Here is a 23,359-nt window from a genome sequence, read left to right on the forward strand (position 1 = left end):
AATGCTACATCCATGATTATCACTTGGCCCCAACCTACAATTTGACAAATATTTTCTTGCAATGATCAACCCTAGTTAACCCGGTAGCAGTGACGGGCCAAATTTGTGGCTTTACCGTGTAGCAGCGATGGGCCAAATTTGTGCCATGATATCAACCCCCCAAAATGGATGAAGCATAATCTGATCACAGATGCTTTGATATATATTATGAAATGGTTTGTGTGAGGGGTGATTTTTTCTAATTTTTCTCGCTTAGAGGGACCATTAAGAAACATGATCCCCGCTGCTACCGGGTTAATGTTACCCTTAAATATATATGGCAAATGAGTTTCTAAAATCACCAAAATGTTCAAAGCATCTCCCTCGAAGGTAACTACTAGCCTTAAAAATAATAATGAGGTTAATGGCTTCCTTTATTTGTGTATCTCACTATATAATTCTTCATGTAGGATCAAAACTTTAACAAAAGATATACATCCCAAACACACACACACACACACCTTTGAATACATCCATATATATTATTCATATACTCATACTCTACCCCTACTTGTCAAATGTACTCAACTGGCTGAGATCAAAACGTGTAAATTCAACAGGGATGCCCAGTGAAGGTTACTCATCCAATAACATTATGGTATTGTGTACTTTCCATCACAGTCAAGAACACTATCTGAAGATCACAGCTTTAAGGAACTCTGTGCAGGTGAAACCCAATATTATGAGGTATGCATAGGAATGTGTCCTATAATGATTCTATCAATAAGTTGTAAATATACTTCTGGTAGTCTAGTTCCAGAATATATGATAATGTACATTCAATAAAATCCCACGCATGCATGGTAATGTACACATATTCCACTTCAAACCATGACACCACCCTGTCACTCCCCCCTCAAGCACAAAACCAACATACAGGGTGAGTGTGGCAGCAGACAGGGTGTGGTGGTGGTGGTTGGAGAGCAAGGGTTAAGTGTTTCTGGTGCTCCCTGACAAGTGCTGCGTATCTGGTTGTACTATGTTTATCTGCTTGATCTGGTTTACCTGCTGTTGAGGGATGGGTTTATGCAGTGGTCCAGAGTGGAATGTGTGTTGTTGTGCTTGGGCCTAACCTGCTTTGCTTTTTGTCTTGTTTGCAAGTTCATGTAATCAGATATGTTTGCCTTGCTTACACTCCCAATTGTGTTGCTTTGCTATTCTTATCAACATATTAGTGCAATTCAATATTTTTAGGGATATAATAGTTTGTAGCTTAAACCTAGATAAAATAATCAGGGACCTTGATATAGTCACAGTATCTGGTCCAAATCTGATAAAAGGAAAATCATAAGCCTCATATTTGGCCTCTGTTTCTTACTTTGGGATTTCATTGCAACTTTACACTATTGACTCATTTCCATCTTGGTTACTTAAAATGCAAACTTCATCTTCCTTCTTGCCCTTACTCTTAAAAATATCTGCACCAAGATAAAACTTCAGATTCTCTCTGAGCTGACTTCTCTTCCCTACAGTCTCCTTGTGTGTGACTGGGATAGGAACTGAACTATCTGCTGATGCCAAACTTACATCCTGAAGGGCAGAACACTGAAGATAAACATCAGTTTTGTCAGGAATCTGTGCACTGTCTTCTTCCACTGCATCTTGAACACTTCCATCACTATTCTTGAAGGTGTGGCTGGAGGTGTCAGGCTCCGTGGCCCGGGCAAGGAACACTGCTAATGGCATGAAGGCCACAGGGATAGCCACTGCCATATTGGACAGCCAGCAAATAGCATTGTTCCAGTGCTGAAACAGACAGACATTCCCTTAGCTGGCTGGAATAAGTTTTTAACAAGAGAGTAACACTGCTTCTGAGATGTCCTTTATCCCAAACAATGGTGCCAAGGAAATTTATTATGTAGCCGCTTAAGACAACTTTTTTTAATCCTAAATGTGGTGAAAAATCATAATATATTGACTGCCATTAGGGAAATCAAGAAAACAATGCACTGGTCACTTACCGGTCCATGAATGAGGAAGAGGACGATGATGACGAGAGGCTTGACAGGCCATGCCCAGCCAGCGCCCGTCCACAGAACAAAATTGCATGCCAAGTCCTCCACTCGAAACGGATCTGTGTGGCAAAATGAAGTGTAAGAGGGTGGCTGAGGGAAACTAATGAATTTTAAGCTCTTAGTAGTGTTCTCTCTGCTTGTCATGGCAATATTTTTTTTTCTGTTGACTGTGATGAGTAAACATATCTGCAAATAATACCAACTGACTGAACAAAGAAAAAGGAAATGCCTATATGCCTTGAGCACCAATAGGACACACTAAAGGAAGTCATTGATTAGGTCAGCACCATGGAGGAAAAAGCAGACAAAGAGGAAATGCTGATGAGCCTGGGGCAACAAGACACGATGATGGAAGTCAAGTGTCAGATCAGTGCTGTGAACAGTGATGTGAACAGAAAGGATGAGTAATGCCTTGGTCATTAACATGGGGTCAGAGAGAACCCTAGTGAAGTTGGATTCAGGCAAGCAATGGCAGTTTCCAGATGTCACACGGGCTATGCGGAGTCAATGGACATTGCATGAAGCCCAGAGGGCCAGTAAAGGTAAATTTCTTGCTAGGAGGGATGGTGGAATCCTTCACTGTGTACACAGGCAACACAGAGGATCATTGGATCCTGGGCTGGGAGAATGGACAGTACATGCTTGACTTATGCAAATGATGGGATGGCAAACAAAACATACTGCTGAAAGCTGCAGGGTATGTAATCCTACCTGTTATGGTACAAAGAACTACAGGTATCCCTCCCAAGTCAAAATTGTTACCTTAAGTGTGAATGCTCGACCTATGCAGGATAAGGGAGGTGTTTGGAGAATGGAATGTGCCACCAGAAACCAAAGAACAAGGCAGCCTCCATTATAGCACAACAGACTACAGTCATCTCTCCCACATCCCTTTGCAAGGCTGCAGTTACTTGGAGTGGTGGGTTTCAAAATTTTGGGATAAGTCGCAAGTGAAAGAATGTTGAAAGCCACTGCTCCAGAGTGCCAACCTACAGAAAAACCCACTGGAAGCAGACTTGAGAGGAACTCCCTTCTATGGATCATGCCATCATGTCTTCTGCAAGGAACAATAATTATTTCACTGAGATAATATAATGCGGATTACCATCCTCAGCCCGTGGACAAATATCACTCTCTTTCTCCTGGCGGAACTTGTATCGTCGAGTCGTTATGACCGCCACCACGACAACCACCAGCAGCACCATGGTCAGCTCCAGGAAGAGGCCCACCACGTAGGCCTCGGTGACGTGCACGTCGCAAATGATGCTGTCTGTTGAGGTAGGGGCAAGGTAACATTCAAAGTATGTACATCTCCTCCGTGCCTCTCAAAACAAAGGATATTAATGCCAACATACATTTCATGACCTCTAGTAATGTTAGGTGCCCAACACATGTAGATAATTTTATGACCACTACAACTGCATAATATAAATACTCATCCCCAAATTCCTGCCATCAATGAATTAATTTATAGTGTCTACATATTTCCCAAGTAACGGATACAACAAAATAGAAAGAAAAAATGTTCCAATCTTATGCAGAAATAGAAGGCTGATACTAAACCAAGATGAATCCCTCGACTAATATACTTTGAAACCACCAAAAGGCTGATACTGATACAGGGATGCAGCCCTCATGACTATATCAAGAGAGAGAGAGAGAGAGAGAGAGAGAGAGAGAGAGAGAGAGAGAGAGAGAGAGAGAGAGAGAGAGAGAGAGAGAGAGAGAGAGAGAGAGAGAGAGAGAGAGAGAGAGAGAGAGAGAGAGAGAGAGAGAGAGAGAGAGAGAGAGAATTATCAAGAGATACTTACACAAGGTATAGCCACTCTTGATCTCCGGGGTGTGTAGGGCAAACATGTCAGTGGTATTGGCCAGGGCCCGCAAGGATAGGGTCAGGGGCACGGGCGTCACCACCAGAAGCAGGGCACCGAGGGACGCCTGTAGCAGCCCGACCACCAGTCTCTGGAAATAAAAAGGCATGAGGCTGAGGCAAAGAGATTATGAATAGTAATTGTTCTAACCCTATATGCTTTTAAATATTCACTCTGTCCCTAAAATACTAGATTAAATCATGATACATGTTACAAATGTTAATCTGCTGATAATTCATGGTCATCATTGAAACTAATCAACACTGAAATATCACTGCAATGATAAGGTTTTCATGCATAGTTATGGGCACGTAGTGGTGTGCTCTTATCCTGGCACCATAAGGACCTACCTTCTCCTTCATGATCTTCTCCACGAGGAGCGTCAGGACGAGGCTGTAAGTGAAGGACGAGGTGATAAGGTCCTGGACGCCAGTAATCCAGCTCTTTAGGGATTCCCCGAGGTCGCTCTGAGGGCTTGTAGTAGGTTGAGGAAATCCAGTAGGGAGTTCTTGAGGATTGTAATATCCTGCGTCAAACAAAGTCTCTTCCATCACCATTCTATCAAACCGTGATTCCAGCAGGAGATCGGGGTCACGTCTGACTATGTATTCGCTAATGCCTGGCGACGAAGGCACCACTCGCTCCATGCCCTCCGGCCTGCGCTCTTGCAGGTTGTGCTTGAAGGTGGTGATGGTGAAGGGCGCCCAGATGACGGTCAAGTACACAAGGTTGAGCATCAGGATGGTGAGGATGGTGACTCGCCGGTAGGACAACAGGCCTGCACGAGGAACAGGTGTTAGGCAACTGTCGTATTGAGTGAAGGGCAAACCGGAAGTGTGCTCAGATAAAACATAATTCGATTATTTGAATACAATGTAAAATTTTACATTCAGTAGCTAGTATCAATTAATACTGGCTACCCAATTAAATAATAACAATCAATCAAAAGTTTCCTATTTTTTTTTTTTAAATGTTAATCCCCCGATAAAATAAGCTGTTTTGTTGTGTGCAGTATTGGTGAACAGACTCGTCTAACGAATCAGATAATTTAGAAAGTAAAGTAATGTATAAATTGCGCCTTGGTGCGATGTTCCTCTCTCCCCTGGCCTCCCCTTACCTGAGAACTTGGGCAGCCTGAAGGCGCGGCAGAGGGCGGCAAGGTTGGCGGCGTACAGCGTGGCGATCACCACGAGGCGGAGCGCCGAGGTGACCAGCGGCGACATGCCCAGCACCATCTTGTCGTCAACCTGGGGGGTGGAAGGGGGGGAGGTCATTATTCAACTGATTTTCAGGATGGGGCCGAGTCCCTGGTAGTGATCGTGTGGCCCTGACATCATGACCCTATACCTGCGCCGTGGGCGGGACAACACCTGTGACGGGGCTTGACGCACAGGTGTACAGAGACCAGTCACAGTGACTCCTTGTTACCTACCAATGATATACAGCCAAGGGGGCTACGCAGCTACAAAAAATGGAGTAATGCCACTTTTCTTACACTTGGTCCGTCATATTTCCTACACAAAACTAGTCTTGGTTCGGGAGGAACATCTCCATTGTTGTCAGGTCCCGGCTGCTCATCCTCACTCTCATCAGAAATGTCCCCAAGAAACTGAATAATGAAACGGAGGTATCAAGCGTGTAAACGACAGCACTGATGTATTGCGTCAATGTGTAGTCTACAATGTTCCATTCTGAAATTGGTCTTTGAAGTTCTGCATGCGCTCAACATTACGAGTGACCTCCAAGCCTTCATCCAGACGAAGGAGATTATAGTCTCCTTGATCCAGACGCACACTGTCCTAATAAAGTCTACTATACATTAGATTATTCAAATGTGTTAAGAAAGTGAAGTTGTTCGTCTTGTGCTAGCGGCAATGGCCTTCAGTCTGCTGTGATATGACTCGGCATCGTTATTTGTTCCACGAGCAAAATCAAAGACAGGAAGCCGTTCCGGAGTGACTTTTCCATCATCTTCTTTTGACCTGTAACGCTTTGTATCGCTTCTTGGGTCCTCCTCCTCTCGCTCCTCCCTTCCTATTCACACACCTTCCTTTTCAGTGTTAGGTAATTTTTAAAACTGAAAGTCATTTAAATCCAGTCGTCTGTGGTGAAGGCTTTGAATACAGTGGTCTGTGCCCGGAAATTATTGTTAACGTTGAGATTTTCTTACAACAAAGAGTTAACAGCGTCGTGCATCCGGTACATAATTTGATCACGTCAACACGAGTCATGATCTTTTCTTGTTTACGTATGACCAGTTGAGATGGCCCCAGTTTCTGAATTTTTCGGTACACGTTTTGTGAAAAATGGAACTGACAGTCTGACACCACCAATCTGAACCTAAGGCCAGCATGACCGAATTGCTTTACCAGAACTATGACTGGAGCTTTGTAAGAAAATTGACTCGCTGCCTATCGTGGTGTATTAAATGTGACTATAACCCTGTAGGAATTGTAACGATGGATTGTGTAGGAACTATGCTCTATCCTTATATTAAATGTCAATATTCATAAAACTCCTAAGTTGTAGATGTGACGAGTATATAGGAAATGCGTCTTAGGAAATGGGGCGCACCCAATGCTGTAAGGGTAGGATGCTCTTCTCTCTTCTCTCTCTCTCTCTCTCTCTCACACACACACACACACACACACACACACACACAGGTTGTGCCGGTATAAAGGGTTGACTCTCCAACGGGTCACCTGTACAGCAAGAAAATCTCTCTCTCTCTCTCTCTCTCTCTCTCTCTCTCTCTCTCTCTCTCTCTCTCTCTCTCTCTCTCTCTATATATATATATATATATATATATATATATATATATATATATATATATATATATATATATATATATATATATATATATATATATATAAATGATGCTGGAATAATGAGCAGGAATGGAGACTATTTTTACGTCACAAGAACATAGGGAGACTGCAAGAGGTATAATGGCCTACACAAGGCAGCTCCAGATTCCCCCCCACTACCACCTGTCATCCTCGTCCATGTAGCTATCAAGTCTACTCTTAAAACAAGCTATCGTCCCAGCACTCAATATGTGATTGCTGAGTCTATTCCATTCCTCCACCACCCTATTACTAAACCTATGCTTGCCTATTTCCCTCCTAAATCTATACTTTTCTAATTTAAATCCATTACATTACATTAAAGTCCATGGGTAAGATTGTAAAATATTTCCTCTTAAAAGTCAGATAAACGTTTAATTGCTGAAAACCGGTAAGAACGATGCTCAATAATTCCAGTCCTGATCTACTTTCCACACCACAACTACCTTCTGCAAAGCTTCAAACTGAAAGCAGATTCACGTGACTAATAAACTTTCACCAACAAAGAAAGCGCTCACCTTTACTTGTCTTGGCGAGTTTGAAGTTGTGAGAAGTAGTGATGGAGTAACCCTTCCAACTGATGTCAAGTTGGTTGGAGCTCTTTTCTATTCAGTAAAGACACACGATGAGACAAACAGCAGAGAGCCACCAAGCACGAGCACCAAGCCAGCCGCCGCACACATCCACACAGCACCACGTCCACCTTGCTTCTGCACCGCCACGCTTTCGAAGTCAGCGTGTTTGGGGAAAGCGACGTGAGCAGCTCTTTGGCTTTCGTTCACGCACAGAGTCGATATAGCCAGCTTCCATATAACATAACTCAAACGCATAGGTATCATTTAAATGCTAGGGGTGTAAACGGCTTATATTTTGTTTCTTGTGGTGTTGGACTCCTCATAGCTTACCAAGGGAGATGTGTGATATTAACGGAGAAAGAGGAAACGGTATGAGATAAAACGAAATCTACTGACACGTTGAATCTCCGCGTCGCGAGTACTGTTGCCGGCTCGTCCAACTTTCTCTTAGTTTTTCGAACGTAGCGTGAGCCAGATATAGAAAGCACCGCCGTTGTTTGTCACAGTCTCTTTGTTATTAATGCCCCCTATTACTGCTATCATCACGGACCATCACTAACACTGTCATTAGCACCACCGTGGTAACTCCAGCCGTTTTACTATCATGTAGAGTCGTAAAATAGTATACTATATTTGTCCCAAGCCTGAATAACAGGAGGGATGAGCACTATGTAGATAAATAAGGCCTACGGAGAAAGGACACACATGAGGGGGGGCGCCACCAGGTGTGGACGGCTGAGATTTACGGTGTGGGGAGTTAAAAAAAATCTGTACTCAATACGTATTGATGGAGGTGATTCAACGTGAACTGGGTGACACGACCACCAGTGATTTATTTCAAGAATTATGTGATATGGAGCTTTGAATTATAAATTAAAACGTCAGATAGCCTTTGTATAGTTCATCGTTCATTGTTTGTAATATATATATATATATATATATATATATATATATATATATATATATATATATATATATATATATATATATATATATATATATATATATATATATATATATATATATATATATATATATATATATATATATTGATATTTAGATGGTGAAAGTAATACTTGATAAAATCAGTAACAATAAAATAACTATAAAACGTTCTTTATATTATCGAAAGGGGGGGGGGGAATCTGGAGCTGCCTTGTGTAGGCCATTAGGCCTCTTGCAGTCTCCCTATATTCTTATGTTCTTATGAAAGAGCACACACACACACACACACACACACACACACACACACACACAGGCAAGCAGCTGTGCACACACACCCCGAGCGCTGTTTCTGGTCATGGCCACAGGTGTATACACTGCAAACACACACATGTGCACCGCCCCTGAGCGAACACATGAGGATTTTGCTTTTCTGTAGACAAAGTGGCGGAGCTGGGCGCACCTCAGGCTGCCTCCGGAGGGTGTCGGTGTGGCATTTAGGGGAGGGGAAGGAGGAAAAGAAAGGGAGGATTCATGAAGGTTCTGGGGCTCAAGGGAATCACCTCATCTTTGGTCTCACCTCATCTCACCTCACTCGTTTCTCACGGTTACTTTTTCTCATGTTTTTTGTTCTTGAGAGATAATAAAAGGTGTGTGTGTGTGTGTGTGTGTGTGTGTGTATGTGTGTATCACGAGTTAATTAAGTCAGGTCCTGCTTTATCTCTTCAACCCTCCCAAAACCCCTTAAGCCCCCCCCACCAACACCCCTTCCCTCTCCGCACCCCACTCTTCCTTATCCCTTTTCCTTCTCCACCCCGCCCACGCCAGACCAACAACGCTTCCTCCTTCCCTGTGTACCCTACAGCCATCGTCCTTTCCGCCACACACACACACACACACACACACACACACACACACAAACGGACCCGCCCCAATTTTGCTCCTCCTGCATTTCCTCACTTTCACCTTTCCCTGCTTTCCCTGGTGACGTTTCCTCGGTGGAACGGAACGGATCCAACTACGTATTGTTACATTCTGATTGATGCCGACGCAGTGTTACAGAGGAGTCACGCCCAAGACGGATGGTTCGCGAAGATAAACTGGGAACGGCACGGAACTAGGAACAGGTGTTACGAGTGTTTAATGGACGGCAGAGGCTCAGTATAAGAACAAGGGGGTTGCAATGACCGAGAAAGAGGTGTTATTTTGTCTATTAGTGACTGCGTATGTGATGTATCTGTATGTAAGAGAGTGAGGGAGGCAGGAAGGAAGAAAGAAAGGGAGGAGTTAGTGACTGATAGATGGTTCAGTAAGGAATTAGTATATAAATGAAGGGGCTAAAGGGATGAAGAAAGAAGTGTTATAATAGACGTCGATGTCTGAGTGACCGCGAATGTGATGAAATATGTGTTGGTAAGGAGGAAAGGGAATGCAGGAAGGGAGGAAGAATGCAGGAAGGACGAAATGAAGGAAGGGAGGAAGAATGCAGGAAGGACGAAACGAAGGAAGGAAGGAAGAATGCAGGAAGGACAAAATGAAGGAGGAAGTATAGGAGGTGTGTCTTGTGTCTCGTGTGTGTTCCCTTGTCTCGTCACGATTCTGCAAGACGGATCAGCGGAGGTGTAGCTTGATGGTGACGGTTTGTCTGTCTGTTTGTCACTCGGTTGGTTGGTTCTGTGGCTATATAGAAATGTTGCAAGTCTCTCTCTCTCTCTCTCTCTCTCTCTCTCTCTCTCTCTCTCACCCCACACACACACACACACACACACACTTTTATCTTTGTCGCCTGATACGTTATAGTTTTTCGCTTCCATTCTGCGCAGTAACTTAAAAAAATAATCGCTCCCTTTCCGCAACACCACTCCTATTTTTTTTTGCTCTTTCTTATTAGCGTCGAGAGGGTACGTAATTGATTTTCTTTAATGAGGTGCTGGAGAATAATGGTAATTTCTAATAACTGTGCATAAATCTCTCGTTTCCATCATCATCATCATCGTCATCATCGTCGTCATCTGCTTCAACATCGTCATCATCATCATCGTCATCAGCCTTTTCATCGGCATAGAAGGCAATGGGATTATATTGTAGTGCGTTCAAGGCGTAAACAGTTGACGAGGGACACACACACACACACACACACACACACACGCCGACACACTACTCCCACATCATATATTTGAAGCCGGGATTTAGTGAGTCGTGAAAATGATCAAACTCAGCAAACATTAAAATAGCTTAAGGCTGATTCCCTCTAAAGCAGATGTTGTTTTATTGTATCATTTATAGTTTTACGGAGAAGGAGCAATTATCTTATTTTTATGGTCTGAGAGGTTCTGAATAGGGTTTAAATAGCAGAAAGGAGGAACTGCAGGAGAGGGAAGGTGCATGGCTACAGAGTTTTCCCGTGAGATAGATGAACTTTGAAGAAACTGATAAAGTCATGTATTAAAAAGCTGAATAACATACGAGTACTGTGTAACGAGGCTGTGAGGAGGGAGTGGTGGAGACAGACATGCAGTTATCAAATTCTAAAGAGTAGTTAGCATTAAAATAAAGCTACAATACAACATAACAAGAAAAGCAACACTACGGCTGACTATACCCAGAGGTTCAGGATACTCAGTTAGAGGAAACGAGTTGATAAGAAGGGCCCTTGACAATATTTTATCAAGGAGTGTCGTAAGGGGAACTCCCTACACCGGATGCCCAGACTTCACACAAAGACATACGAGAGACTACACACACTTAGAGAATATGGGTACAGCAACTACGAAGCTTAATTTAGAGGAAGCTGATTTAGTGAAAGATGGAATAATAAGATTTTGAGTTAAGGACAATCTGAGGAAGCTTTGTGGGGAAGAGGACGGATGAGGTTGGGGTAAACAGCATCCACGCATTATATTATTCCGTCGAAATTCACCGCAGCTGCCTCCCCTCTCCTCACCCCCCTTTCCTTTTCCCTCCCTGTTCACAAAGACACATATCCCCCCTCTTGTGCCCGTCTCCCCCTACCCCACATCCTTTCCCTCCACCAAGACCATCACTCCTGCCCCCTCAACCTTCCCCCTTTCTTCCATGTCCAAAAATACACACATCCTCTCCCACATCCTTCTCCTCCACCAAGACCATCCACTTCACCAGGCAGCCATAACCTCCTTTCTTTGCTTCCCACCTACTTGTCGATCCATCCTCTGCTTCTACTCCCTCGCCACTGCCATGGACCGCTAACCTAACCTCCGCCTCGCGCTTTTAATTCCGCATCTTTCCGCCACCTCCTCATCTGATTTTGAGCTGCTTTTCCTCCTCCAGATGCTATTTTTCCTCCATTCCACCTCTTCTTACTCCTCTATCTCTTACTTGCTCTCCTTTAATATCACTTCTTTTATTTCTTTTCTTTAATTCTTTCCCTCTTCCTCTTCCTCATGCTCTCCTCTGCCTGTTTCTTGTTCCTACTTTCTCCTCCTCTTCCTCCTCCTCCTCCTCCTCCTCCGCAGGCAGACTCGTGGCATGCCAAATAATGACATGCAAATCTTTAGGTTCTGTTATAAAAGCAGAATATCAACACGATGCTCATCCACGGCGCTGAGGAGGACCCAAAAGTAAACCCCATTAAAGCGCAAGCCAACAAACACATTAGAGAGACCGGCGGACCGAGACGAAACACGAAAGACCGTCATTAGGCCACCGTCACCCTCTCGCCCGGCCACCTCGACAACACCCAACCCTCCTCGTTCCTATCTTGCCTTGCTTTCTACCTCCCTTTTTCTCCCCCGCTCCCATCACCTCTTTACTTATACCACACCCTTTCTCTATCTTCCATTGCCCTTTCCACTCGCTTTCTCTCCCTCTTTCATCACCCCTACTCATTATACTAACACTACGACCACCATCTCTCTTTGCCATCACCCCTTCCAAGTCCTTCTCCGTTTTCCTTCTCTATACTCTCTTCTTCTCTCCCTCTCTCTCTCTTTCCCCACACGGCGACCCAAAACTCACAAGAAGCGGTGCCTACTGCCTCCAGGTGGGCCAAGCTGAGGTGCGCGCGGAGGGAGGGGAGGAGGGAGGTACCGAGGGAGTGGACATAGCCAGCGGACCGTCGGGACTTACCATGGTGGCTGCGTCTCCGGTGATGTGGTGGTGGTGGTGGAGGTGGAGATGGCAGCTGTCGCCTCCTCGCCTCCTTCCTGGTGTGGTGCAGTTATGCGTTTTTGTGTTAATCCGGAACGGGGAGAGACTTGCATCCAGTCACTCCGCCTGTTAATTCCGTCAAGGCAGTCAGTCATTGCGCCAGGGTAAAAAATAACTACTACTTTATACTACGATACTACAACGCTATTACTACTATTATACTGTTGCTAAAGTTACTGATGATGATGATGGTAATTATGCTGCTATTACTGCTGTTGATAATGATTGTGCAAGAAAAAAACCACTTATGATAATGATAAAACATAATAATACTAACAAGAAGAAGAAAAGGAAAAAGATCAACCGTAACAATGTCAACAGCAACGCCAATAACAAAATGATATTAAAAAAGGGAATTGGTAACGGAATGAGGCCAGTGACGCAGGAAACGACAAATTAATGAAACAGAGAAAACTCCCACGATATATAAAAAAAAAAGAAAAATAAGAATCTGAGACGTGACAGCGGACACTAAAAATAAACACACGAACTGAAGAAAGACGGGAAAGAGGAGGCGGATGAGAAAGAAAGAAGAAGAAAAAAAAGGCCAATCTCAATATTTTTTACATCGAAACAAAAAAAACAAAAACAAAAAAAACGAAAGGAAGGTGATGACCGTTGGAGAACGAAGAAAAGAAATGGGAATGAAGAGAGGGAGGGAGGGAGTGGAGGCAGGAGAAAAGGAGGAGGAAGGAGGGAGGAGGAAAAGGAGGAGTGAATGGGATGGGAAGGCAGGAATGTCATGGGAAGGGAAGGCGCGGGCGGAAGTGAAAGAAAGAGAAGAGAGGGAGGGAGGGAGACACAGGAAAAGGATTAGAGCCACCTGGGTGATTAGCGAAGTGTCTCAAGAGAGCAGTAGGGAAGGTGGGAAGTAGGGGTTGGGAGTAGCAGTAATTGTTGGGGAAGGTCACGAGGGAGTGGAGGCAGGTGAAGGAGGAGGAGGAGTAGAAGCAGGAGGAGCAGGAAGAAGAGGAAGAGAAGCGAACACAGAGCAGAGAAAAATATATCTTACTGACTTACTCTGGCAGAAAAAAAAAATAACTGTCCTTCTCCATCGTAGTCCGTTTTCCTTATTAACTGCCAAACTTATATTAAGAACGTGCATCATGACAGAGAAAGCTTTCATGTAATAAACCGTATGATGGAAAATTCTCTCTCTCTCTCTCTCTCTCTCTCTCTCTCTCTCTCTCTCTCTCTCTCTCTCTCTCTCTCTCACGTAGGATTCCACAGGTGAGTGCAGGTGATAGCAGGAGGCCCAGGTGCGAGACGCCCTCCCAGGGGTCATTTAATTGAGTCTCCCTGCGGCCTTTTCACAGCCACTTTAATTTTGTTGTCATCTTTTAATAACACAGTTGAGGAGGAGGTGTGAAAAACGGTTCCTTGCACGTGTTTACTTCCTTCCCTATTACATCACCTCTCCATCCAAAACTGACATGTCCTTTAGGGTCCTTTTCTTTTTTGTTTTGTTAGGAGCAGCGTCTATAGCTGGCTTTGTTTTCTTGTTCCTGTTTTTTACCTTGAGCTGCCTCGCTTGCTGTAAAAGAAAAAGGTAAATAAAAACTATCACTACCACCAGTACCGTCAACAATAACAAACGTAACAACGTCGAGAGGGCGATCACGAGAGTTCACGTCCACGAGAATCAAGACAAAAGATTCAAGCTCCTGGAGGCGAGGGCGAGCAGAGGGAAACACGCTCACCGCCGAGAAGGAAAACCGTGTGTCACAAGTTACGTCAAGGGCCCGTTTGCCTCGCCCTCATGACCCCATCACCCTATGACCTGCGTCCCCATCACCCCCATCGCCCTCTTCTTCCCACCCTTCTCCGCCTCCTCCTCCATCCTTTCTTTTAACCAAGCAAACATTACATTTCTCTTTCTCAAGGTACTGCATGCATCTCTCTCTCCCTCTTCCTCTCCCTCTCTCTCTCTCTCTCTCTCTCTCTCTCTCTCTCTCTCTCTCTCTCTCTCTCTCTCTCTCTCTAACGCTGCAGGTAAGTTTGTGGTTTCCCAGGCCATGATCACGTTTTGGATACATGGTTTTATAATGCCGAGGTTTTAACAGGTCCATTGCTATTAGTGAGTGTGTGTGTGTGTGTGTGTGTGTGTGTGTGTGTGTGTGTGTGAGAGAGAGAGAGAGAGAGAGAGAGAGAGAGAGAGAGAGAGAGAGAGAGAGAGAGAGAGAGAGAGAGAGAGAGAGAGAGAGAGAGAGAGAGAGAGAGAGAGAGAGAGAGAGAGAGAGAGAGAGAGAGAGAGAGAGAGAGAGAATATTCAGGATTTCTCTTCTCCGCCTTGCTTTTTCTCCGCCTTCTCGTTCACTTTCTGCCCCTTTTTTCCCTCTCCTCCTCCTCCTCCTCCTTCTCCTCCTCCAGCACATACATATACATACGAGGCAAATTCTATACAGCGAATACCTGTCTCGCATTTCCGTCCCGTGTTCCCCAAGCGCACAACATCAATGAAAGAGCAATGTGTGTGTGCCCTCGTGCCGTGCCTTACCTGTATGATACAAGTCTTTTTCTCCTTCTATTATCAGTACATTTATTTTTCCTTGCTTTCTTCCTTTGCGCCGAGAGAAGGGTGGACACACACACATACACACACACACACACACAGAGCGGCTATGCGAAAGTGGGCTTGATTGAAATTGCAGACCGACTGATACACGAATTATCTGTATTAACCACAAGTCTTCACAAAAACGCGAATGAAAGTGAGGTGTTGACTGAAAATTTTACGTATTTTTCGAGAATTAACACGAACAATACGCTGAACAAGAGGGAGATTCATTTGAAGGCAGAATTTACTCGGCAGAAGTAGGAGAAAGAGATTCAGGGAGAGATTCATTAACTTAAAGGAAAGACGTAAGATATTAAGTTTACCGTAAGTGGATACAGAAAGTGGGATGTAAGTCAAGAGGCAGTAATTTCCCTACGGCTGCCACTCACCCTACGCTCTACTCTTGTTTCCCTATCATTAAGCAGTTTCTCCGCTCCGGCCTGCTCTTTTCTGCCCTTTCTTCCGCTTTCTCCGCTCTCACCCACTTTCTTCCTCCTCCTCCTCCTTCAAGCTGACTCACCCCAGCATGTAGGTCAGCTGAGAGACGCCCCGCTCCCCTCCCACCCCCAGCTGAGACGTGAAAAAACAGCGCGCGTGACGGAAAAAAAGAGAAAAAAATAAAAATAAATACGCTTGAGTTCCAACCCAGATGCTGCTGCCTAGGAAGGGGAAGAGAAAGAGGCGAAGGAGGATGAGTTATGAAGATATGAATAGCAGGCACACGGTCAGGGAGGAAGGAGTGGGTGGATGTTGATGGTCAAGGGGCCAAGGTCACGCTGAGTTATGGACTTTAATGGGGTCTAAAGGCGCGCTGAGAGGCCACACTATACCCTCCTTGACAAACATCCCGGTGTCACCCCTACCCTGCCTCCCTGCCTCCTCTCCTTCCCTCTGTACTCTCCGTCGACTCATAGCTTATAAATTAATTAGTGCCCCATCCGATCTCTGGCCAAAACAAAATGCTTACACACACACACACACACACACACACACACACACACACACACACACACACACACACACACACACACACACACACACACACATTATTGTCATACCTCTTCCCGCAACCACTGTGCAATCTGCTTTCGTCTATATTCATTATGTCATGTTTATCTGTGCCATCATTACCTGTGTCATTATTATCGTTCACCTCCTTAACCATTATCAACATCTTCACACATATTTGGTCTATGATACCCACTTATATATGGCTTTCCTACTCATACTTTGCTATCCCTACAATCATTTTAATAACAATCCCCTTTCCTTTCCATTCCGTCATCTTTACCCTTTTCTCCGTATTCTTGTATTCTTCCCTCCATCGATCGCTACCACTACTGCCTTTCCGTAATGACCCAATCCATCACCTCTATACCACCTTGCACACGATTCTTCTATAGACACACCAAGCCCTGCTCCAGTATATCACTCCAGTCTATAATTTCCCTTACTTTATTTTCACCTCATGACTCGTTTTCTTTCATCACTGTATACTTAACACTTCATTCCGAGCACACATACACACACACATACACACACACACAAAAAAAAAAAAAAAAAAAAAAAAATAGGGATCGTCTAGCCTCAATATGTGGGTCTATCATATGGCAGGAGGGCGCGGCAGCAACACTCGGCCTCCTGCAGGACCTCCTCTTTGCCGCCGCCGCCTGAGCGAAGGACAACAAACAACCCTCGACCGTTAGGAGGAGGAAGGAGGAAGGAGTTCACACCCGACGCCATCCCGGAAAACAAGGTCAACGGATCCACGAAAATACTTGTTGCTCAATTCTGCGTATCATGAAGCGGGAATTACTTACGCCTGAATTTTTTTTAACGTCGCATTTTTTTTTATAGTTAAGGAGGCAGCTCAAGGGCAAAAAAAAAAAAAAAAAAAAAAGCGAGAGGAAAAAAAAAAGCCCGCTAATCGCTGCTCCTATGAAAGAGAGTGGCCAAAAGAGAGGTCGATTTCGGTAATTTCGTCCGCATCAACAATAATGTGACTGATTTGTTTTGTTTTTCTTGACCAGTTTTTCAAGGCGTGTTTATAGTTTGGTTGTGTTGATTTGTCTTTCCCTCCCTACACAATGAATGGATGATTCCCATGCCGTGACCAACACCAGACGAAGAGGGTGGCGGGAAGGGAGGGAGGCAAGCGGGAGGAAGGTGGCCGCTGGTTGGAAACAAGATACATCGCTTTTATTATGATTGAGTTTGTAATGTGTCGAATTTTAACTGTGAAAATCCCTCTAAACTCTCTTTTATAGGAACAGTGATTTGCGGGCTTTTTTTCATTGTTGTTTTCTTTCTTTCTTTCTCTTTTTTTACCCTTGAGCTATTTCCTTCGCTGTGAAAAAAAAATAACACCTCCAAACTCCGTCGCAAAAATGGAAGTAAAACGCCAAACTAACCACATAAAAATAAAAAAAACTAATACGACGCTAAAGAAAAAATGGAGTTAAAATCGCTGGTATGTGAAGCACTGAAAGATACATACGGAAGGCAGATCAAAGCAAAGACGAGGAAGAGGCAAACAGAGCGAGTAAATGAAAATCCATTCGGGCATATTCTGTGTGCACTCCCAACAAACTGGACACATTTCAAGCGGCAGGTGGTGTGGTAAGCCAAGACGCGCGGGTAAACACATGAAAACAAACCAAGCAGAGGCGAGGAAGCGGCAAACACAGCGAATAAAGTAAAATGGAGGAGGGCGGTATAAACTAACAGCGTGTTTGAGTGCCCTAAAGGCCTTGCACGGGGGAAAGGAGGATACAGAGGAGGCTTGTGGCTACCGCATGACAAGAACAGACCGCCACTAGTCCATAAATTAGCATACTTAATCATTTAGGGAACGGCGTATACAGGTAAATGAGTTACATGTAAGCCTAGTGAGTGGCCTTCATTAAAGTTAGTGTGAAAATTAGGTACGTGAGAATTAGATCACAAGCATTTCAGGTTACCATAATGAGTGATATAGTAGAGGAAGAAAATGCAGATAAACGAGTAAAATGGAAACCTAACAAGTAAATAATGTAGCAAGAAAGTAATTTAATTCGTTTAGTGACTGATGATTAAATAGCATGATGGCAAATGAAGTGTGATTTGTAAATATTTAGCAAAGACGTTCATGTCAGTCTGCTGGATGTGTAAGAGAGTAACATTTTTTTTTTAAGAGCACTCAATGGGGCAGCTGTCGTGTGTGTGTGTGCGTGTGTGTGTGTGTGTGTGTGTTATGGTCACTGTTTCCCTCCTACACAATGGCTGAGGATCATAAGCCCGTGACCAACACCAGACGAAGAGGGCGGCGGGAAGGGAGGGAGGCAAGCGGGAGGAAGGTGGCCGCTGGTTGGAAACAAGATCAAGGGAGGCGATCCACTATCATAGTCCCATGTCGCTTGAGATTCACAAGTCTATGAAATCTTGTGCCTTTGATTCTATATAATTTTCCTTTAGTCTACAGTCCAACTATAAAAAATGAGCAAATAGTAAATCAGTCAAACTCTTTTAATGATGTAAGAAACTAGTTATATATATTTTTTTTTATATATCAGAGAGATCTGGCCGTTTCAAATATTTAGTGTTCTCATTCACAAATACTGCCTGCCTCTGTTCATTCATACACACCTTCATTGAGAACGTTTATCTTTATGAAAATTTTATTCATGAATTCGCTTGTTTTGATGCAGATTTGGTCATTTGAATGCCTAATTAATTCAGTCTATTATGACATCATTGTTTCTACTATTACTTCATTCAGACATTTTCACAAACGCAGCACATCAAAGGTTCCTGTTAATGTATGAAGAAATATAAATGAAATTATGTAGATGTGATTCATTAAGTAATATATTGACATTTTCTTCTATCGCTACATGACGTCAGTGGTTGCGTCAAACCAAGCGACTCTTGATACTACAATCACCCCCGCCTCGTTCCCAGCAACTCCCTCTAGGGCACACACACACACACACACACACACACACACAGCATCAACATCACCACCACCACCACCACGAAGGGCGACTTCACTAAACATGACGCAAGGTTTGACTCTGCTTCCTCTTTTATTTCACATCCTCCTTTATTTCCTCTCCCTCTTTTCTCCTCCCCACCCACTCCCTTCCTTTACTCTTCTACCCTCCTTACCACTTTACAACACCCATCCTTCTTTTTTTCCATCTTCTTCCACCATCTTATTTCTTTACACCTACTTCCCTTTTTCCTTCAACTCCTTCCTTCTCCTCATCCACTTCCTTCTTTTCTCAACTTCATCCTTCTATCCTCTCACTTTTCCCTCTTACTCTCTATCTCCTACTTAATCCTCTATCCCTGCCAACACATTTAATTATTTTCTCAGCTTCCTTCTCCCATTCTCTTACCTCCCCACTCCTTTTCTTTATTCTCCACCCTTTCACTTCCCCAAACCTTCCATTTTTCTTGCTTCTTTTCATCCCAATGTTATTTTTCTCTCCTTTAACCCCTCCTCCCCCTATATGACCTTTCCCATCTTCCTGCGCTCCGTCCTAAGATCATGCTCCGCCCGTTCTCTTTCTTTTTATCTAATCCTCTCAACATACATAACACCATTCCCCCCTCTCTTCCACCCTCCATCTCCCTCCTCTACGATATCAGCCGTAGCGTGTAGCGGAAACGATGGGATAACAGTGTGTCACCCTCTAGAGAGGAACGGAAGCAACGGGATGACTATGGGAGGAGGAGGAGGAGGAGGAGGAGGAGGGCTTTTTCTCTAACCTTTCACCTGTTGATCTGGCCTATAGACCCGCCAAAAACTCTCCTCACCTCCTCTTCATACCTCACACTACCAAAGGTTCCTGTTAATGCATAAAAAATGATAAATAAAATGATAAACGCTGCCTGAATAGTTCCTTTGCATACTTTCACAGGCACAACCAATCTTTCAGCGTCCTTTCGGTATTAACAGTGAAGGGAAAAATGTTAAGCTATATAGTAGTAAGAATGTGAAGGAAAAGGAGGAGCAAAAGGAGATGGAGGAGGTGGAGGAGGATCAATTATATATCTCTTCAATGCATCTGTCTTTCAATGAACTTCCAACATTTGCACATTCCTTCAGCTGTTTCCTTGAGTCCTGTGCCGGCAGCGAGTTCGGATCGATGAGCACCAAGATTTGAATGTGTTCCAGCGGTGCCTTCCGAGGAATAGCAAGAAGCCACCCCAAGCCATCCCTTTAAAGAGAGGAATATAGCAAGAAGCCACTCCAAGCCATCCCTTTAAAGAGAGGAATATAGCAAGAACCCACTCCAAACCATCCCTTTAAAGAGAGGAATATAGCAAGAACCCACTCCAAGCCATCCCTTTAAAGAGAGGAATATAGCAAGAACCCACCCCAAACCATCCCTTTAAAGAGAGGAATATAGCAAGAAACCACTCCAAACCATCCCTTTAAAGAGAGGAATATCTCAAGAGCAAAGGCCCAAGGATTTTAGGGACAAATTTTAAAGTTCGCCTACTCTCATATCTTTAATATTTATTTTTTATAGCTACGGAAACTACGGAGGCAATGGAGGCATTCTGATGGCAAAAAGAGATGCTACTTAAAATACATACGAGTGTCCAATAATTTGATGTCATGCTTTATTGGGGAGCGTGAACTTTTTGATGCAAGTAAAACACAGACTTCATATTACCGCCACATCTCAGTAATTTGCTCAGAACTGTGGCGCCACACACAAAAATTTTCCTCCAAATAACGTAAATCGGAAATACATAAATTGAACTCTGAACCACCAAAGGCTGTACTGGAAAGATTCAAAACGTCCTGAAAACACCTCAACAAGCTCACGAAAACAAGCAAAAGTAGAACATCTTGCACACGCGTTCCTGCACGCCAACAAACACAAAGGGAAATGACAATAATCGGCAGGAAGATGTAAAGAGAAGTAGATAAAAAAGAAAAAAAAAACGCACAACGCAGAACTCATAACGTGTCTCGCGCGCCTCGGATTGTTTACGGGCCTACCTGAGGCACGGCGGGAGGAGGAGAAGGAGGAGGAGGAGGGAGGAAGCCGGGCAGGGGGAGGGGACGCACTTGGTTACGTTGAGTGCTCCTGGCTGCGGCGCGTGGAGGAGGAGGAGGAGGAGCGGCACCAGTGGCGGCGGCATTAAATTTGGAAGCAAGGGAACAGTTAGGCGGCGAAGGGCGGCACTCACAGCCACGGCCCGACACCCGGAAGGAGGCGCGGGCGTGTCTGGGCGGCTCTCCTCGTGCTGATTCTAAGCTCATCACCCGCTAGCAGCTCCCTGACCGTGCTGATTGACGGATTCCAGATGAGACACGCCCTCCCACGCCACGCCACGCCAGCACCGACACACACACACACACACACACACACACACACACACACACACACACACACACAGACACACACACGCACACACTACGCCACGACAGAGGCCAGCCCAAGTGAACAATGTGCACAATAAACAATGTAACAATGAAAGCATCACCTGTCTGATGATGAAAACTCCCTCCCAGTTACAAACTAGAAGGATGTGCCCGAGCATAAGCCCGACGTCAAAGTCACAACAAAAAGTAATGTTTAATATAAAACAGACGAAGTACGAATACTGTGCGCACACTGAAAGACGAGGAACTAATATAATAGTGATCATTTGAGTGAAAACTACAACAGTAGTTGTAGGGAAGTAGTTTTTAAACATAATATTTTCTGCTTACCCTTTTCATAATAAATCATTCAACATGGGTAGTTTTAACATAGGAAGATAAACAGAACACTAAGATACACTGCGAGTTGATGAATAGGAATGATGAAATTATATATATATATATATATATATATATATATATATATATATATATATATATATATATATATATATATATATATATATATATATATATATATATATATATATATATATATATATATATATATCCTCTTTCAAACAAACGAGGGTGAAGGAAACGGCTGTGTCTGCATTCTCAAGCTTCTGCTGCGTTTTCTCTAGCTGTCATATCAACTCTCTTTTGACGGTCAATAGTCAAAAGAGAGTTGATGAGTCAAATAGAGTAAAAGCCGAAGAAGCTGGATAAAGCAGAAAAAGCCGTTTCCTTCAACCACGTTAGTTTGAAAGAGAATTACTCACTGGCTACACCAATATATATATATATATATATATATATATATATATATATATATATATATATATATATTTATATATATATATATATATATATATATATATATCTATTCTACTTTGTCTATTTTGGTTGCACACACTTACCTGTAGGCAAGGAGTAGCGTGCGAGCGTCCGAAGCGTGGCACGGGCCCACCCATGCAGGCACGGCGGTGTGTGGCATGTGGCGATGCTTGCCTGGCCGCGCTGCCTCCCGACGCCCCCGTCCCCACCTCCAGGCAACACTCTGAAGTGCAAACAAACCCTGAGTTACTGAGACTCAAACACACGGCAGCGGAGACACATCTGTCACCTCAGCTACACACACACACACACACACACACACACACACACACACACACACACACACACAGATTCTCTCTCTCTCTCTCTCTCTCTCTCTCTCTCTCTCTCTCTCTCTCTCTCTCTCTCTCTCTCTCTCTCTCTCTCTCTCTCTCTCTCTCTCTCTCTCTAATGATCCAACTCATGGTCTTCATTCTTCATTCTAATGGGTTTAGAGCAACTGTGTGTGTGTGTGTGTGTGTGTGTGTGTGTGTGTGTGTGTGTGTGTGTGTGTGTGTGTGTGTGTGTGTGTCACGGTGTCAGCTGTGCGTACGTACTCTCTGGAATATCCGTGTCTATAATTGGTGTATTGTTTGCGTCAGGAGGTCGCCTGGAAACTATTGGTCTTTCTCCCTCTCGCTTCCACCTCCTCGCCGTCCCCCTCTTCTCCTCACCAGCAGTCCTCCCCCACCTTCACCACCACCATCACCACAAGAGTCAGGGCAAAGAGCTAGTGTGCAGGGGAAGTGAGTGTCCCGGCAGCGTCCAGGTGAGCTAAGATTCGCTTCAAATAGCCCATAACCATTCCTGCAGGCGATAGCGGCGTTACTTTGATGGTCTAACAAAGGATTGAGTAGTGCGTTGGCAGGCAGCGGTCAGGAATCTCGTGGGAGGAATGCTGATGTGTGGCCGCCTTATTGACATTTCTTCTGTGCCGTAAGCGGAGAAGACCGTGCAGTGATGGGCCTTTCTGTGCCTTACCAAGCAGAAAAAAACATGCAGTGAAGGTCTTTTCCGTGCATGACATTCCGCGGGTTACTGATGAATCGCGTGCTAACAATATATTTCATTCTGTTAAAGCGACAT

The 23,359-nt window shown here is 44.1% G+C and overlaps 1 protein-coding gene across 2 annotated transcripts; it reads right to left on the reverse strand.

Annotated features, from left to right (window-relative positions):
• Positions 1-400: 400 nt before the first annotated feature.
• Positions 401-12,531, reverse strand: LOC127007416 (uncharacterized). Of its 2 annotated transcripts, none has more exons than XM_050878410.1 (7): positions 12,396-12,531; positions 5,043-5,172; positions 4,276-4,703; positions 3,866-4,016; positions 3,160-3,324; positions 2,001-2,113; positions 401-1,785 (listed from the first exon to the last, which is right to left on the reverse strand). In XM_050878410.1, exons 1-7 carry the CDS (start codon positions 12,396-12,398, stop codon positions 1,378-1,380), a joined length of 1,398 nt encoding a protein of 465 aa, XP_050734367.1. In that variant the 5' UTR covers positions 12,399-12,531; the 3' UTR covers positions 401-1,377. The 2 variants fall into 2 exon arrangements, with proteins under 2 accessions (XP_050734367.1, XP_050734366.1); XM_050878409.1 differs by lacking the exon at positions 12,396-12,531 and adding an exon at positions 7,290-7,496.
• Between the last annotated feature and the right edge of the window lie 10,828 nt (positions 12,532-23,359).

Source organism: Eriocheir sinensis, chromosome 35, assembly GCF_024679095.1.
Source record: "Eriocheir sinensis breed Jianghai 21 chromosome 35, ASM2467909v1, whole genome shotgun sequence".
NCBI classification, from domain to species: Eukaryota; Metazoa; Arthropoda; class Malacostraca; order Decapoda; family Varunidae; genus Eriocheir; species Eriocheir sinensis.